This window comes from Heterodontus francisci, chromosome 1, assembly GCF_036365525.1.
Source record: "Heterodontus francisci isolate sHetFra1 chromosome 1, sHetFra1.hap1, whole genome shotgun sequence".
Taxonomy (NCBI): domain Eukaryota; kingdom Metazoa; phylum Chordata; class Chondrichthyes; order Heterodontiformes; family Heterodontidae; genus Heterodontus; species Heterodontus francisci.
In genome coordinates, this window is record NC_090371.1 from 175,221,010 (window position 1) to 175,240,626 (window position 19,617).

Below are 19,617 nucleotides of genomic sequence, written 5' to 3' on the forward strand. Positions count from 1 at the left end.
AAGGAAGCAAAAAATAAATAAAACTCACAACAAGTTGCAGCCATTTTAACTGCCCAACCACCCAGTTTTTGCCAACCTGGCAAGGTTTAAAGCAGCCCTTTAGGATTAGTCCAGAATCGTAAAAAGGGAGGTTAAAATAAATGTTGTGATTTTGTACTTTAGAGCAGAAGTGTCCAAACTTTTTTTGCTGAGCTGTTCAGTTACTTATCCTTGAGCCACGTGTTCCATATAAAAAGCTGTGTACTGCCACTGCCTACTTAGGGTTTCTTACAGCTTTCACATCCTTATGCTTTGACATTTACTGCCACCCTGGAAAAAGCCAGCAGGTATGCTCCATATATGTGGACCTCGTATCCCAAAATTAGATACCAGATTAAGTGAATTTCATGGGTTCGTGTAACTAAGGGCAGAATGAGATGTTAAGTATGCATTCTTATTGCTATCTTATCCTGCTAAAAGTATGCTAACACTAAATTAAGTCCCTGAAGCTTTTCATGCAGGAAACAAGTAACTTAAAATTTGAGCCAACCATGATCAAGACATATCATCTGGAGGTATTTTGATTTGTGTTTGTACATTTTTATAAAATGATTCTTAACTGCAAGGTAAAAAATATTGTGTTATCTGTTCCTAGGTCTGGTTTGCTTAGTACATTGGTTGGAGAGAAGTCTGTAACACAAAGATGGGAGGCAAGTAAAAATAAAATGATGGCAGGACAGAGCCGTCAAGATGGTCTAACATTTGTCACAGCGTTCATGATGTAAAGTAATGTACAAGATAATTAATGACCTTATCTTAATTCATGCATTCAGAAAAATCTTAACGTCTCCTGATTGCAGCATCCTGTTTCTCAAATGTTTCCAAAGTTTTTGCCTCTGCTGCTGTATCTGAAAGCAGATGTTGATCACTCTTTATCTGAAGTAAAACCTCCTGATATGAATCTTTAAAATTACTTTTTACTAGTTTGAACTTCTGTCCCTTGGCCTACTCTCACAATTTAACTTTAAGTAATATCATTGATGTACTTTTACTATCTTATACACTTCTAAGATCACCTCTCTACCACCTCCATTCGAGACTGAAAAGCCCAAATTTCTCCAGTCGAACTTTCATCACTGGGATCAGCACTTGAATTTTTCTCTTGTGTTTCAGTGATTAGAACTGGACATAGTACTCAAGGTGTCATCTGACCAGTCTAGTCCATATAATTTGACTGACTTCTTGATAGTGTTCTACTGATCCATTTATAGAGTTCAACATTCTTTGACTGTTCGTTGCTCCTCATTGGTTAGACATTTTTTTTCGAGTCAAATCTACTAAGACTCCTAGGTCTCTTTCAGTTCTGTGCTTAGCTATTTCAACACAATTCACGGTACATGTGTCTCGCTTATTTTTCCTTCCCTTGTGACATATTTTGCATTTGCCTGCATTAAATGTCACCTGCCCACATGCATATTTTGTCAAACTCATTGTAAATTTCTGAGCTGCATCCTCTGATTACATTGCCCCTCCCACATTGCATGGCAATATAACAACAAAATATGCAGCAAACAAAGCCATGCTTCAATCAGTATCACATTAGGCAGCATCACTGAACCAGTAGTCAAGTTAATCAGCATCTAAAATTACAGACTAGATCTAACTTTTGCTTTTTTTGATTATTTGCCTAATATGTATGATGAGGAACATGACATATATCCCAGTCTTAGTGCTGACTAGCATTTGTTGCTTATTTTTGTGGTAAAGCTTGTATCCCGTAGCTCCTGGTTATGTTTTCTCTTTTGCACGTTGATGTACACTAGTTTATGGTGTGACAGTTTCTATGTGGCTTTTTAAAAAAAAAGCTGATTCAGTTAAGTTATCTCACTGGATAAATTTATCTAAGGCATATTGTCCAGCATTTGGCCTGCAAAGCTCCTGTAAGTTCCTCCTTTTAAATTTAGATTTATCCCTCTCTAAATTTACTTGGCCTGGAGGATTGGAGCAAGTTTCTCACCAATTTTCTGATTGGGCTTACTGCCTCAGGGACCCGCCTGCCATCCTTGATTGGACAGCAGACTTGGAGACGGTCTCTTAACTTGCTACCTCTGGGAAGATCTCACAAGCGGCCGCCCTGACAGTCAGCGCGGGGTTAGGACCCAGAAACGGTCCCAACTCTCACTCGTAACCTAAGAGCAGAAGATGCCGCCCTTTAAGAGCTGAAGTTTCCAGGCTATAGAGAAGGGCACGATTGGGGAAAATCGGGTATGCTCAAGAGTGCAGAGACTTCAGTTCCAATTCGCTATCAGGTAGTGTTACATAGTATTTATTTAGCTTGTGTTTATGCTCCACACAGGCCTCCTTCCACCCTTCTTCACCTAACCCCATCAACATAGCTTTCTATTCCTTTTTCCCTCATGTATTTATCTAGCTTGCCCTTAAATACATCTTTGCTAGTCACCTCAACTACTGTTTATCATAGAATGGTTACAAACCAGAAGGAGGCTATTTGGCCCAAGTGCAAGAGTAATCCAGATCGTCCCACTCCCCCGTCCTCTCCCCATAGCTGTTCAAGTACTTAACTAATTCCTTTTTGGAAGCTGCGATTGAATCTGCTTCCACTACCCTTTCAAGCAGTGCAGTAATAACCACTTGCTGCATAAAAAAAGTTGTTCCTTGTGTCACTGTTAGTTCTTTTACCGACTGCCTTAAATCTGTGTCCTCTAGTTCTAGACCAGGGTTGTCCAACATCAGGCCCAAGGGCCAGGATCAGGCCCGCGGATGTAAGCTGCTCCCCGGACCGTTCCTCATCTTCACCGTGACTGGAGCTGAGAAATTTCCCTTTGTCAGTCTGGCTTTTAAACTATTGTGCTGTCAGTTTCACAGGTGACAGCTGCTGACTGTCACACAGTTGCAGAGAGTGGAACGCTCTTTCAAACTTCTTTTAAAAGTCAATTCTTTTTTTTTTTAAATGATTGTCAGTTTCACAGGTGACAGCTGCTGACATTGGGAACAGCCACTTCCCAAAAAACTCAGGGTTTTCCAACGGGTTCTGATGTTTTTATAAAAAGGCAGTCGGAAACCCCAAGTCTGTTTGGAAACAGCTGTTCCCGATGTCAGCTTCTGTCACCTGTGAAACTGACACTCATCTTTTTTTTAATAAGAGAGGGGGGGTTTTACAGAGAGAGAGAGAGGGGGGGTTTTACAGAGAGAGAGAGAGGGGGGGTGGTTTACAGGGAGAGAGGGGGGGTGGTTTACAGGGAGAGAGGGGGGGTGGTTTACAGGGAGAGAGGGGGGGTGGTTTACAGGGAGAGAGGGGGGGGTTTACACAGAGAGAGAGAGAGGGGGGGGGGTTTACACAGAGAGAGAGAGAGGGGGGGGGTTTACACAGAGAGAGAGAGAGGGGGGGGGTTTACACAGAGAGAGAGAGAGGGGGGGGGTTTTACACAGAGAGAGAGAGAGGGGGGGGGGTTTACACAGAGAGAGAGAGAGGGGGGGGGGTTTACACAGAGAGAGAGAGGGGGGGGTTTTACACAGAGAGAGAGAGAGAGAGGGGGGTTTACAGAGAGAGAGAGAGGGGGGGCTTTACAGAGAGAGAGAGGGGGGGGGCTTTACAGAGAGAGAGAGAGGGGGGGGGGGCTTTACAGAGAGAGAGAGAGGGGGGGGGGCTTTACAGAGAGAGAGAGAGGGGGGGGGGCTTTACAGAGAGAGAGGGGGGGGCTTTACAGAGAGAGAGAGAGGGGGGGGCTTTACAGAGAGAGAGAGAGGGGGGGGGCTTTACAGAGAGAGAGAGAGGGGGGGGCTTTACAGAGAGAGAGAGAGAGGGGGGGCTTTACAGAGAGAGAGAGAGGGGGGGGCTTTACAGAGAGAGAGAGAGAGGGGGGGGCTTTACAGAGAGAGAGAGAGGGGGGGGGCTTTACAGAGAGAGAGAGAGGGGGGGGGCTTTACAGAGAGAGAGAGAGGGGGGGGGCTTTACAGAGAGAGAGAGAGGGGGGGGGGCTTTACAGAGAGAGAGAGAGGGGGGGGGCTTTACAGAGAGAGAGAGAGGGGGGGGGCTTTACAGAGAGAGAGAGAGGGGGGGGGCTTTACAGAGAGAGAGAGGGGGGGGCGGCGAGAGAGAGAGGGGGGAGTGGTTACAGAGAGCGGGAGAGGGGGGTCGTTACAGAGGGGGGTGTGGTTACGGAGAGAGAGAGAGATGGGTGGGTTAAAGGAAGAGAGCGAGGGGGGGGTTACAGATGGAGAGAGAGAGACGGGGGGGAGAGGCGGGGCAGGGAGAGCAGGGAACATTGAGCAGGGAGCGGGGAACACTGGAGACACGGGGACTGGAGAGAGAGCAGGGATAGACAGACGGGGGAGAGAGAGAGTCAATTACTTATGGCACAGAAGGAGGCCATTCTGTCTATCGAACCTGTGCAATCAGTCCCACTCCCTGGCTCAATCCCCGTCGCCCTACAAGTCTGTTTCTCTCAGGTGGCCATCCAACTTCCGCTTGAAGTCATTGATCGTCTCCACTTCCACCACCCTTGTGGGCATCAAGTTCCAGTCATCACCACCCCCTGCTTCCTCATATTCTTCTTGCATCTTTTGCACAAAACTTCCAGTCTGTGTCCCCTTGTCCTAGAGGGGAGGGGGAAGGGAAGTAAGAACAAGACACACACATACACACAGAGTGCACGGAGAGGGGGAAGAGAGATCTAGGTGTCTCCTGAAAGATGGACATCTATCCAGAATACTCTGCATCGCGACATCAAGTGTGCAGGCCGACATTGACTGCTTATTAAAGCAGAAACAATGCCAGGTATGTCACTAAATCAGTTTTCAATATAGTGACAAGAAAGTAAGTCAACAAATTAGTCTCATTTAAAGCTTCTTCACAAAAAATACACATTTGTTGTTGTTTTTATTAGTAAGATAAATTTTTAAGTGCCTTTATCTTTCAAAATTTGCTCACCGGCCCCCCCGGGTCGAGCAAAAATCACAATGCAGCCCTCCGCCCAAAAAAGTTGGACAACACTGTTTTAGGACCTTCTGCAAATAGCAACAGTTTCTCTCTCTATTTTGTAGCCAGCTTTCTATCCATTCTGCTCCTTGTTCCCTGATTCCACATGTTCTGACCTTAGATATGAGTCTAGTATTCAGGACTTTATGAAGGTCTATTAAAATCTAAATATATTGCATCTATTGCATTACCCTTATCCGCCCTTTCTGTAACTTCATATAATTTAATAATGATCTTCCCTTTTGAAATCCATGCTGACCACTCTTAGTTATATTTTCAGCTTCTAGATGTTTTTCTGTAACTTATTTCAGTAACCTTCCATTAATTGCATTTGTTTGTTTTAATGCCATTCTGTCATCTCTAATTAGTACAGCTACCTCACCACCACCACCCCCTGCCCTTTGTCCCTATCCTCTCTGATTGTTATCTGTAATAGTTTGTTGCCATCCATGTTTCAGTTATTCCTACTGCAACAGGTTGCTCGCTATGGATTATTGCCTTCAGTTTCCCCGTTTTATTTTGGATGCTGTGTGCATTGCAGTACATGCCGTTTAATTTTTCTTTAATAGTTGTTCCTTTTTCTTTATTTTTAACAGTCCTTTTATACTTCCGTTTTATAGATGCATTTATTTCCTGAATGTTACTTTTATCTTCAGACTTGTTATTTTCACCATGGAGCTTGCTGCCAGTGCCTTTCAGATTACTGCTGAACCTACTACCATTTCCATTACCCATGCACTTCAGTTTCTCTAACCACTCAGTACCACTCCATTACAGTAGCTGTCCTCAACTATGACCTATTCCTTTCCAGACTATGACTTCCTGAAACTTGCACCCACTGCATTCTCAATAATATCCTTCCTAATTAGTATAAATGTTAGCTGCTGACTGTGACACATACTCTTCAGGACTTATTTCCACTTCCCCTCCACATTATCAACAATCAAACCAAATTCCAGTAAATCAAGACACCTTTCACGATGGGCCAAAGGGCCTGTTTCTGTGCTGTATAACTCTGACTCTATTTCACTTTAGTGCAAGCTCGGGGAAAGGAACTCTTCATTTTTTTTTTCTCTGTGGAAGGTTGGAATTTTGGTATATTGCGAATATTAGAATGAACAACCCTAAACAGTTGCATATCCCTGATCTATCTAATGCATAGGACTAAAATCCTTTGAAACGCGTGTTGCTTTGTGTGTGTAACAAAGGAAACACATTGTTGTCTTTCTTTTAGAGAGGAGAAATCAGTAATTTCCAATATCTCATGCATCTAAACACATTAGCAGGCAGATCCTATAATGACTTGATGCAATATCCGGTATTCCCATGGATCCTTGCGGACTATGATTCTGAGGTATGGAGGCTTTTCGCATCACTATTCTATAAGTGTCTGTGAAGGTAAATAGATTTATAACCTTATTGATTTTTACTAAACAATTGTTTAGGATGGCATAATTTTTGTTGCATCTTGGAGATGTGGGCTTCTCTGACGAGGCCCATCCCTAGCTGCCCAGCGCAGTTTGATACAGCTGAGTTGCTTTCTAAACCACTTCAAAGATAGTTAAAAGCCAACCTCATTGGTAGGCAGGTTTCATTGCCTAATGTTTTCAAATCCCTCCATGGCCTCGCTCCTCACTATCTCTGTAATATCCTACAACCCTCGAGATACTTGCGCTTCTCCAATTCTGGCCTTTTACGCATCCCTGTTTTTAATCACTTCACCATTGGTGGTCGTGTCTACAGCTGCCGAGGTCCTAGGGTCTGGTATTTCTCCCCACCCCCCCAATCTCTCCACCTTTACCTCACTTCCCTCCTCTAAGACCCTCCTTAAAACCCAGCTCTTCAACCAAGATTTTGGTCATCTGCCTTAATATCTATTTATGTGCCTTGCAGTCAAATTTTGTTTGGTTATACTCCTGTGAAGTCTCTTGGAATGTCTTACTACATTAAAGGCACTTTATAACTACAAGTTGTTGTAATGGATCAGTTGGCTTTTTACAACAGCTTTTTCTTTATACTAATTTTTTCCAGAATTTTTTAAAAATGCATTCATATTCTCAAACTGCCCTGATGGCTTGAACTCACGTTCTCTGCATTACTAGTTCAGTGTAATTGCTACCAAACCCTGAGGATATTAGGAGTATTTGGAAATATTTAAGTTCCCCAAGTCACAGCATTTCATATTTATTTAGGGATATGATTTAAATGCAGCCCTTAATGAGCAGTATTGATGTCTCAGTTAGCAGTTGGTTAGATCCAGACTGCACGAGCAAAGAGTATGAGAGACTGAATTTGATGTGTTTTAAACTTTAATAAAGTTATTCCTTTCTCATTTGATCCACCAAAGCTATCATTTTATTTCTGATTTATTTGCTAAAAAATACAAAAGAAAGTATTTGTGAATAATGCCTTTTCTTTATATAGGAGCTTGATCTTACAAATCCCAAAACGTTTAGGAACCTGGCTAAACCAATGGGGGCTCAGACTGAAGAGAGATTAGCTCAGTATAAGAAACGCTACAAGGACTGGGAGGATCCAAATGGTAAAGGAATTTACAGAGATGGAAATATAATTCTACTTGCATGCAATATAAATAGAACCTTTTCTATGCAGAACTATCTGTGTTTTCTTGTAGGTTATTCTGATTTATGTCACTCAAATTTTCATGAACGCTTATTACAAATTTTGATATTGGAAAAGAAATGTTCAACTGGATAAATTGTATAATTTTAACTATTAGTGCTGTGTACATTGGTTTTTTTTATTTGGAATAAGCTATAAACAACTTACGCTGGTGATCTTGAATTTGATTGTGGATAATTTGTGTGCTGTTCTTGATTTCTAGGTGAAACACCAGCATATCATTATGGTACACACTATTCCTCTGCCATGATTGTAGCTTCTTATTTAGTAAGAATGGAGCCATTCACTCAAATATTTCTCCGTCTGCAGGTAAAAAATGTGCAAATGATTCAATGTATAATTATTTTACCATCTTATTCAAGTTAATGTATCTAGTTTTTAAAAATCAGGGAAAGAACAAATTTTAACTACTGAACTTTCATCATGTTACTTTTCTTCTTTCTTAGGGTGGTCATTTTGATCTAGCTGATCGTATGTTTCACAGTGTACGAGAGGCCTGGTATTCAGCATCCAAACACAACATGGCTGACGTAAAAGAACTCATTCCAGAATTCTTTTACCTTCCAGAGTTTCTCCTGAACTCCAACAACTTTGATCTAGGTATGCCTGTGCATAGTGAGGATAGAGATTATAAGAAAGATTCACTGACCCGTGCTATCAAAGATGGGCTGTACTTGAAGGGACCGCACGTCAGAAATAGGGCTGCTATTTACTACATCTAATTTTCCAGCCTGCAGTCCGTCTGAGCACCGTTCCTGATGAGAAATGTACCATTATTGAATTTTATCACATAATAAAGACAGAAAGAGCTTGCATTTATATAAAGCCTTTTAAGCCTCAAAGAGCTCTACAGCCAATTAAATACTTTTGAAGTGTATTCACTGTTGTAATGTAGGGAAATGTGGCAGCCAGTTTGCACTCGGCAAGATATAATAGCCAAATAGTTTGTTTTAATACTGTCAGTTGCGAGATAAATATTGGCAGGACACCAGAGCTCTTCATGGAATAGTAATATGGAATCTTTTATGTCCAGCTGAGTGGACCGTCGGGGCCTCAATTTAATGCCTCAACATAAACTCTGTAGCATCCCTAAAAAGAGTGGTAAACTTTTCTGAATTGGAAAGTTATCTTGATGTTTCAAGATGGGATGTGTTCATCCACAGTGACACGCAACTACATAAAAATTAATCTAAATCATTTTTCTGTTGGTTATTGTCAAAAGGTTCCAGTTATCAATTATAATGATCCACTGGGTTTGTGTCAATGACAAACAAGTCTAGTACTCTCCAAGAAACCCATGAGGCCAGTCTTGGGGACCTGAGAAAACAATATATTCAATTGGCAACAACAGCTTTTATTTATATCATGTTTTTAATGTAATAAAATGTCCCAAGGTGTTGTCAAACAGAATTTGACACCAAGCCGCACAAGGAGATATAAGGGCAGATGAACAAAAGTTTGATCATAGAGGTAGGTTTTAAGGAGTGTCTTAAAGGTGAAAAGTGACGTAGAGAGGTGGAGAGGTTTAGGCAGCTGGAAGCACGGACATCAATGGTGGAGCGATTAAAATCGGGGATGCTCAAGAGGCCAGAATTAGAGTAGCACAGATATCTCAGAGGGTTGTGGATCTGCAGGAGATGACAGCGATAGGACTGTGATAGGAGAGGCAAGGCCATGGAGGGGTTTGAAAACAAGGATGAGATTTTTTTAATCGAGGCATTGTTAAACTGGGAGCCAGTGCAGTCAGTGAGCACAGGAGTAATGGGTGAACAGAACTTGGTGTAAGTTAGGACATGGGCAACAAGAGTTTTTGATGACCTCAAGTTCACAAAGGATAGAACGTGGGCAGCATGCTAGGAGTGTGTTAGAATAGTCAACACTGGTGGGAGTAGTTTGCAGGCCCCCTAAAAGTAGTTATATTATTAGACAGAACATTAAACGGGAAAGTATTGGAACATGTAAAAAAGCTAATATGTTAGTTGTTGGCGAATTTAATCTGCATATACACTGGGACAATCAAATTGGCAACAGTTGTCTAGAAGATGAACTTGTAGAATGCTTTCATGACAGTTTCTTGGAGCAATACATTGTAGAATCAACTAGGGGATAAAGCAATCTTAGATCTCGTATTGTGTAATGAAGCAGGGTTAATAAGCAATGTCATAGTAAAAGATTCACTTGGAAATAGTGATTATAATACCACTGAATTTCATGTTCAGTTCAAGTGACACATTTCAATCGCAAACAAAAATCTTAAAGCCAATTACGAAGGTATGAGGGGAGAACTGGCTACGGTTAATTGGCTAAATAGAGTGGAAGGTATGGCGGTAAATGAACAGTGGGAAACATTTAAAGAAACAATTCAAAGGGTTTAACCAAAGTACATTCTGTTCAAAAACAAAAACGCATCAAGAAAGACCCATCCGTGGCTCACTCAGGAAGTTAAGGAGAGTATTAGACTAAAAGAAGTAGCTTACAATGTTGCAAAAAATAGTAGCAAGTTTGAGGATTGGGAGTGTTTTAGAAACCAGCAAAGGGCCACCAAAAAGTTGATCAAAAGGGAAAAACAGAATGAGAGTAAACTAGCCAGCAACATAAAAACAGATTGTAAGAGCTTTTATAAGTACATAAAAAGGAAGAGAGTATCTAAAGTAGACATTGGTCCCTTAGAGGCAGAGACAAGAGAAATCACCCTGGGGAATGAGGAAATGACAGAGGCATTGAACAAATATTTTGTCTGTCTTCATAGAAGACACAAGTTCCATACCAGAAATAGGCAGTAACCTAGGGGATAAAAAGAGTGTGAAATTAAGGATATTGATATCAGCCGAGAAAAAGTATTTGAGAAATTTGAAGGACTAAAATCTGACAAGTCCCCAGGACCAGATGGCCTACATCCTAGGGTTCTAAAAGAGATAGCTACACAGATAGTGGATGCGCTGGCTATAATTTTCCAGAATTCCTTAGATTCAGGAATGGTCCCGTCAAATTGGAAGTTGGCAAATATTACGCCGCTTTTCAAGAAAGGAGGTACAGAGAAACTACAGGCCAGTTAGCCTAATATCAGTCATTTGGAAGATGCTGGAAACTATTATTAAAGAAGTCTTAACATTGCACTTGGAAAAGCATACTATGCTTCAAACAAGTCTGCATGGTTTTACTAAAGGGAGATCCTGTTGACAAATTTATTAGAGATTTTTGAGGATGTAACTAGTAGGGTAGATAAAGGGGAACCAGTATACCTGGATTTTCAAAAGGCATTTGATAAGGTGCCACATAAAAGATTAATAGTCAAGCTAAGGTCTTATGGTGTTGTGGGTAATATATTAGCATGGATAGAGGATTGGTTAACAGATAGGAAGCAGAGAATGGGCATAAATGGAGCATTTTCAAGTTGGCAGGCAGTGACTAATGGGGTGCCGCAAAGATCAGTGCCGGGTCTTCAGTTATTTACACTCTATATTAATGACTTGGATGAAGAGGCAGAGAGTAATGTATCTAAGTTTGCTGATGATTCAAAGCTCGGTGGAAAGGTAAGCTGTGGGGAGGATGTAGACAGGTTAAGTGAGTGGGCAACAAGAAGGTTAATGGAGTATAAAATAGGAAAGTGTGAAGTTTGTTCACTTTGCTCATGATAGAAAAGCGGAATATTTTTTAAAAGGTGTGAAACTGGTCAGTGTTGATGTCTAGACAGACTTTGCAGTACTTGTACAAGGAGCACACAAAGTTAACATGCAGGTAAAGCAGGCCATTAGGAATGCAAATGGCATGTTGGCCTTCATTGCAAGGGGATTGGAGTACAGGAATAAAGACCTCTTACTAAAATTTTACAGGGCTTTGTTGAGACCGCACCTGGAATACTGCGTGCAGTTTTGGTCTCCACATTTAAGAAAGGATATACTTGCACTGGAGGCAGTGCAGTGAAGATTTACTAAATTGGTCCCGGGGATGAGGGAGGTTGTCCTATGATGAGAGGCAGAGTAAATTGGGCCTATATTCTCTGGAGTTTAGAAGAATGAAAGGCGATCTAATTGAGACATACAAGATTCAGAAAGCGCTTGATAGGATCGAAGCTAAGAGATTGTTCCCACTGGTCAGGGAATCTAAAATACGGGGACACAGTCTCAGGATAAGGGGCTGATCATTCAGGATTGAGATGAGGAGAAATTGCTACACTCAAAGGGTTGTGAATCTTTGGAATTCTCTACGAGAGAGGGTTGTGGATGTTCCATCATTGAATACATTTAAGGCCGGGGTAGATTGATTGTTGGTCTCGCAGGGGAATCAAGGGATATGGGGAACGGGCAGGAAAGTGGAATTGAAGCCCAGGATCAGTCATGATCGTATTGAATGGCAGAGCAGGCTCAATGGGCCATATGGTCTACTCCTGCTCCTATTTCTTGTGTTATGTGATCCAGCCAGATCTGGTAGTACAGATCTGTTTGTATGGAGCTTGGAGAAACCAACAGACTGTGCTGTGTAGATGAAGGGTCTTAAATAAACCAGTTTGGGCAAAGTGAATGCCACACCTTGGCACCTAGCTGATAATGGGGCAGCGGGCATGCAAGTATTTACGCCGAATGTATAAAAACTCAGTGGTAGTGGGGAGGGAGCAGAATACAGATGATCCTGGAGATTAGTCCCAGAAATCACCAACCCATGTTGAAGCCCCCTTTTTGAGACTGGTGAAAAAGGCTCTGTCTGAGATTCCAGCAATGCCACCCCCCACACCCACAACATGTTATCAGTGAAAGTGCAGTTGTGATCTTCATCCATAACAAAGGGACTGAGAAGTAGGTAGGAATCTAATTGCTATCGGTGACTCTGAAGTGGCTCTTTGAATTTTGTTACATGCATATCTCATGCTTTGGAAGCCTGTAGAATAATTAGACAGCAACAGTTGGATCATTTGAGGAATATGTAGGGCAGCTTATGGACTTGGACACAGTTGTGCAGCATAGTAATGATTGTGAAACCCGTCAATTTTCACATAATCTCCAACCTCGTGACTTCACAAAGAAGCCATTGGTTGTGATAGGAGCATTTTGGAATGATGAGTTGGGACTTCACTCACAAGAAGCATATTGCATAATATAACTAGTGTGCTTAATTACTGTTCTTTCTCAAGTGTTTTGGTGTTGATAATGCCTAATGCCAAGATTGCATTTCACCTCTGCCAGAACAGCCATTTAAGGATGATTGTACAATCCAATGTTCCCAATGAGGAGCTGTGCTTGAAGGGAGTGCATCATGGGAATTGCAGGTGCGCAGCCTGTAAATTTCTAGCTGTAATAGACATGAATCATGGTGACGTAGTGGTAATGTCACTGAACTAGTAACCCAGAGGCCCAGGCTAATGCCATGGGAACACTGGTTCAAACCCACCAGGCCAGCTGGTGGAATTTAAATTCAATTAATTAATTTTGGTAATGGTGCCATGAAACTATCATCAATTGTCATAAAAACCTATCTGGTTCACTAATGTCCTTTAGGGAAGGAAATCTGATATCCTTACCCAGTCTGGCCTACATGTGACTCCATACCCACAACAATGTGGTTGACTATTTAACTGCCCTCCAAATGACTTAGCACCCCGCTCAGTTGTCGAGGGCAATTGGGGACGGGTAGCAAATGCTAGCCTTACCAGTGATGCCCTCATCCCATGAAAGAATTTAAAAAAGGATTTCACAAGGTGCACATACACCAACTCCCTGCTGAAGCCCTTGATCATGTGGTTCTCTATCTGGATGAACAAACACAGCTGCTGTAAAATTAGGTATGCTTTTTAATTGTATTTACAAATAATCGATCCCTAATATCTTCTACATCTAGGTTATAAGCAGAATGGCACAAAATTGGGAGAGGTGTTGCTGCCACCATGGGCTAAAGGGGACCCAAGAGAATTCATCAGGGTTCATCGTAAGGTAATGTGTTAGTGGCACTAATTTTTCTTTGACTATCTACACAATGTGTTTCTGAACACTAAGATTCTTGGGTTCAGAGTTTTTATATGCAATTATCTTGTATTCATTTTAAATGCTTAGACTTCAGGATGAAGGGTGTTCAATACTAGATTTTAAACAATATTGATCAAATGCTATATTTAGGTGAAATGCAATTACTGTAAAGTATATTTAGTTTAGAGATACAGCAATGAAACAGGCCCTTCGGCCCACCGAGTCTGTGCCGACCATCAACCACCCATTTATACTAATCCTACACTAATTCCATATTCCTACCACATCCCCACCGGTTCCTATATTTTCCCTACCACCTACCTATACTAGGGGCAATTGCTAATGGCCAATTTACCTATCAACCTGCAAGTCTTTGGCATGTGGGAGGAAACCCACGCAGACACAGGGAGAACTTCAAACTCCACACAGGCAGTACCCAGAATCAAACCCGGGTCCCTGGAGCTGTGAGGCTGCGGTGCTAACCACTGTGCCGCCCATATTGGAGTAGCATGGTTGCTAAATTATTACTTTCCAGTCACATGATTCTGAGTCACCAGTCTGCCTGCCACGTCGGCTCAAGTGATCCAACTGTTGCTGTTTAATTATTCCACAGGCTTCCAAAGTTTCAAATATGCATGTGACAAAGTTCAAAGAACCTGTTCTTTGGAATGCTAGATAAATCCCTTACAATAGTAGATTGACAGAAACTGACTTTTTGTTTCTAATTCCAATACAGTAGAACTGACTCTGCAGTCTGGCAGCTCCATTATAGTGTTTTAACTGGGCCAGTAAATGTGACTTCTCATCTAACAGAAAACTGACCCACCTTGCATTAAATATTCCTGCTATTGGCACAGGGAGTATTGGCATGCTGGATTGTATAGGAGTTCCTTTTTGCCAGTATTGCTAATACAAAGAATAAACATTTGGAACAATTGTGTAAAACTATATCATCAATCTTTTTGTGCTTTGAATATACTGGTTGTCTTTAGTATTAAGAAGTCATCTTTCTTGAGTCCTCTCACATAAAGAAAGACAAAGATGTTGAAAATTTAAATAAATGTTGATTTTACATCACTTTTTCGACCAGTTGCATTTTATGCTGTAACTTTAATTGATGCCTTATTTCAGGCATTGGAATGTGACTATGTCAGTTCACACCTGCATGAATGGATCGACTTGATCTTTGGTTACAAACAGCAAGGTACACCTGCGGTCGAAGCAGTCAATGTCTTCCATCACCTTTTTTATGAAGGGCAGGTGGACATTTATAATATCAATGATCCACTGAAGGAAACTGCAACTATTGGCTTCATCAACAATTTTGGACAAATTCCCAAACAGGTAAGAAATTTCCGACATGTGATTTATACAGTACATATATTTTGCTTTATGCATTGCATCTATTCTACATTAATGTACACACGGTATTTTTTATATTTTATGAGGTTATATGTTTTCTCATTTCTTTTCTATGTGTTCTCTGCCTCCTTTATTGAGATCTCCCAAAGTTGTCATCTTCCATGACTTCGTCCAAGGCTATTCTAGAACCTGCTAGTATTTCTTGCCTCCTCCCCTATGTGGTAAATTTTTAGACCTGCACTTGAACCAAGCCACATTAGCAACCTGAAATTGGCAACTCAAAATACTGAATGTAGGCATATGCTGTCTGGCACCACATATTGGAGCTCCAAATTTAGAGGGTAGGCTGCACAGTGCTTAGCTCTGGCCCTCATCCATGTTTTTTGTCCTCTCATCTTCTACCCTCCATGAACTTGAGCTCATCTAAAACTCTGTTGCCAGTATCCATCATTTGTGCTTGCTGACCTATAGTGGGTTCCTGTCTCACAACACTTGATTTTAAAATTCTCATACTTGTGTTCAAATTCCTCTTTGGCCTCACCCTTCCCTATCTTTTTAACTTCCTACAGCCCTTCCAAAAACTCTGCGTTCCTCCACCTCTTGTGCATCCCCCATTCCCTTGGTCCCACCATTGGTGACCATGCCTTCAACCATCTAGGTCCTTAGCTCTTGAATTCCCACATTTAACCTCTCCACGTTTGCACCTCTCCTCCATAAAACCTATGTCTTTAATCAAACTTTTAGTCACCTGTCCTAATATCTCCACTTTGGCTTGGTATCAATTTTTGTCAGATTTTGGTTCTATGAAGTGCTTTGGGACATTCTCCTATGTTAAAGGCACAGTATAAATGCAAGTTGTTGCTTCGTTTTTCCTTGCTTTACAGCAAGACCAACTGATGTCAGTTTTTTAATTAAAAAGGTGCTTACTTGTCCTTTGGGACATAGGCTGCTTACCTGGACTGGAACCCTAGATGAGGCCAGTGCACATCGTTCTCATGATCTCCAAACTTACGCTGAATCACCTTGAGGCCAAGAGCATAAGGCCTCCTGTGCAGGAAGTCTTGGTCCTTGGCATCACCTCCAAACAAGATTGGAAACTGGTACCAGTGGGATTTGTGATCGTAAAGTGGAGTCCACCAATGTTATAGCATGAGTCTACCACAACAGTCAATCATTGTCCAGCCCATTATGTTTTTATTTGGCTTAGTGGTTGTTCCAGTAATCCAGACATAATACATAGAGTTTAAAACCAGCTGCAGTATAAACATAGAAATATATGCCCTAGCTTAGTTCAGTGCAAATGTTGCAAGGTCAGTTCAAAGTGTTTTTCAACTGTAGAATTGAGGGGGAGGAAATTAAGTAATTTTGAAGAAACAGACTGTGTGATTTGCTTAAGTTGTGTCAATCAGTTACTTTTGAATCTGAGTGTCAATTATGAAAATTTAGACAAGCAACCAAATGGAAAAATATGTGGTTGGATCTGTATATTAGATTAGATTAGATTTTAGATTAGAGATACAGCACTGAAACAGGCCCTTCGGCCCACCGAGTCTGTGCCGAACATCAACCACCCATTTATACTAATCCTACACTAATCCCATATTCCTACCAAACATCCCCACCTGTCCCTATATTTCCCTACCACCTACCTATACTAGTGACAATTTATAATGGCCAATTTACCTATCAACCTGCAAGTCTTTTGGCTTGTGGGAGGAAACCGGAGCACCCGGAGAAAACCCACGCAGACACAGGGAGAACTTGCAAACTCCACACAGGCAGTACCCGGAATTGAACCCGGGTCCCTGGAGCTGTGAGGCTGCGGTGCTAACCACTGCGCCACTGTGCAACTCGTTAAAGATAGTTAAACAGGTTAAAATCTTCTCAGGCAAATGCAAGATAGACTTGCCAGTTCTGCAGTCAGAAAGAAATTACAAGAGAGAAAAAAATGTGTATGTTATCTATGTATGAAGAATTGGTTTTGTGTTAGATTCCAGTTATTTTGCTCTTGCAGAGAGCTGGCAGGGACGAGATGGGCCAAATGACCATCTCCTGTTTTGGAACCATTCTATGATGAACTTTCTAATGTACACCCTGTTGGTTTATTTACTGCTTGATATCTTAATAAAGTTAGATAAAAAGTCTGATGCTCTACTGTTTTTGAAGAGAGATAAATTCCAATAATTTAAAAGTAATTAATAGAAGAGCTTTCCTGTTTCGTTATAATGGGCACATTACCAAAAGCTTTCCTAGATCTTAAGACCAGTGTACACACTGTCAAAACTATGGAAGTTGGTACTTTCCCGTGAGAGTCATCTAAAATTTGAGTTTCAAAGTAACCTAGAGTAAGAAGTGTAGTTAAAAACGTAAAAATAGCACGAATGAAATTAAATGTAATTTAACTTATTTAAACACACATTTCTTCTGTGCACTCCTCACAGCTATTTAAAAAACCTCATCCACCAAAACGAGCCCGTAGCCGGAATAACGGGGAATCTTCTGGTGTACCAACCTCTCTGAGCTGTGCCACCGACAAGATCTTCTTTCATCATTTGGATAATCTCAGACCATCCTTGACACCTGTTAAAGGTGACAGCTGTTAAAATTGCTCACTTTTGTGCAAATTGTCAGTTAACAATAGTCAGTAATGTATTTCTGTTTGAAAGAGGCTTTAATTTAATTGGATTTTAAATACGACCACTGATGAATATAACTTTCACGTTCTTTTTCATAGCCAGATTTAAAATTATCCCGAATCCAGCTTGTTTATGATGTCTTTTACAATGTCTTGCTTATTACAACATTTTTTTAAACAGACATGTTCTGTGACCGGCATTATCCTTTGCAAACTTTCCAATTTATTCTTGAAATGCCTGAACCCAACTGCATCAGTATGACATTTTCTATTTACTGCACTAACCTGTGGCATCTGAGTGAGATGCCCACCAGAAGCTAAATTGACGTGGCCCTTCTCGACATAGGACTTTTAAAGCCAGCAGATGGAGACTTTTCACAAAATTGGCCTCAGATTAAATGCCAGTTTGTTTACTGCATCAAAATTTACAGTTAATTGTGCTCTTCGACAGACACAAGACGTACAGTGGAAGAAGACCCATTCCATCAAATAAGAGTGTATACAAATGTTATGCATGACAGATTTCGTCTCCCAGTTGAAAGTTCAGTGCCGTGCCTTTGTATGAACTGTAAAGCATACCTTTCCTTTTTGTGTACCTCATACATTTTATCCTGCTCAATCCCAGTAATGCCAGACGGGTAGATTATGCTGACATTAAGCTTAAAAAAGGCTCTCCTAATAAACAATTTTTTCTACAGAACTTAAGGAACCAGTGGGACAGATCATTTTCACAGATAAAGGTGTTCTAGCAGTAGAACAAAACAAAGTACTTATTCCTCCCAGTTGGAACAAAACATTTGCCTGGGGATATGCAGATCTCAGTTGCAGAGTTGCAAATTATGAATCTGACAAGGTATGTAACTGGATCTTTATTAAATGCGGCACTCCTTGCACATATTCTCCAGGGTAGAGGAAAAATAGCTTTGTTGGATATAGCCTATGTGGGGTTGATTATTATCTTCCAATTTTTTTTGGATTTGTGAATTCCTTCAAGAAAATTTTTTCTTGGTGCTTATTTCTGTAAATTTCGAAATTAACAGTGTGATCATAATGCCCAAGTGTCTGAACAGAAAGTTAAACTGATGCACAGAATAATGAATGTAAACCCCAAAGTTCAAACTCTGTGGATCTTGGAAAAGTTATTTTCCTGATTTGCTTGCATAACTAAAATCACCTTATTCCCTTCTGTAGATTTTTTAAATGTATCTACACAGAGGAGCAGTTCTTTTTTGTTTTACTGCACTTAATCTTATTCAGCACTTCAATTTTGAAAACTCACCCTGAGCCAAAATAAAAAGCATTGGGGGGTACTTAATGGAGGTAACGGGGGCCTCACCCACGTCGTTATTTTTGGGAAAGCCCTCTGCATTACGTGCCAATCAGACACTTAACTGGGCAGCAGTGACCCTTCCCTGGGATTAAGGACCCTGGGGATCGAAGTCCCACCCACTGAAAGCTGCTGGCCAATCAGAGGTGGGCAGCTCTTTTACTGAGTAGCACCACCATGGAGGCGGGGGAGCTGCAGTAATGCACCCACTCAAGGCCCAGGATTGCAAAGGACTCAGGCCACAGCTGAGTGATGGTAGAAGGGGTTTCGCGGGGAGGGGGTTGTACGGGGGTCAGCAGCAAGGGCAAGTGGGTGGCTCTCAGTAGGCCCGCCCTTCCCGATGCTGGCTTCCACGATCAGGCACTGCCTGATTGACGGATCCGAGCAAGCAACTCGTATGGGTTTGTTTGTTGTGCTCCCTGCGTGGCGACAGGCCCACTCGTCGTTGGGCTAATACTTATGACGGTGGGAAGAGGCCCTTAATTGAGCATAAATTGCCAACTTAAGAGCCTCAATTGGCAGTGGGATGGGAAGTACTGCCCCCCATTTTTTTGGACAACAACTATTGATAAATATAATGATTTTCCTTTTGTCATACAATTCCTCTAAACCCATTTTTGGTTTGTTTTGTTGTCCCATTACCATCCCCTTCTGTCTTATACCATCATCCCTTTCGACATTTAATCACTCTTGACTTCCACCCTATCACTTTTTG

At 41.4% G+C, this 19,617-nt stretch overlaps 1 protein-coding gene across 1 annotated transcript in view; it reads left to right on the forward strand.

The window, feature by feature from the left end:
* Positions 1 to 19,617, forward strand: part of wdfy3 (WD repeat and FYVE domain containing 3) — a 498,547-nt gene that overhangs the window by 429,097 nt on the left and 49,833 nt on the right. Inside the window, exons 50-58 of the mRNA XM_068038896.1 lie at positions 635 to 689; positions 6,213 to 6,332; positions 7,403 to 7,520; positions 7,824 to 7,930; positions 8,068 to 8,221; positions 13,454 to 13,545; positions 14,710 to 14,922; positions 17,382 to 17,529; positions 18,274 to 18,428. Of these exons, the coding sequence (XP_067894997.1) occupies positions 635 to 689; positions 6,213 to 6,332; positions 7,403 to 7,520; positions 7,824 to 7,930; positions 8,068 to 8,221; positions 13,454 to 13,545; positions 14,710 to 14,922; positions 17,382 to 17,529; positions 18,274 to 18,428 (1,162 nt within the window). The remainder of the gene's footprint in view (positions 1 to 634; positions 690 to 6,212; positions 6,333 to 7,402; positions 7,521 to 7,823; positions 7,931 to 8,067; positions 8,222 to 13,453; positions 13,546 to 14,709; positions 14,923 to 17,381; positions 17,530 to 18,273; positions 18,429 to 19,617) is intronic.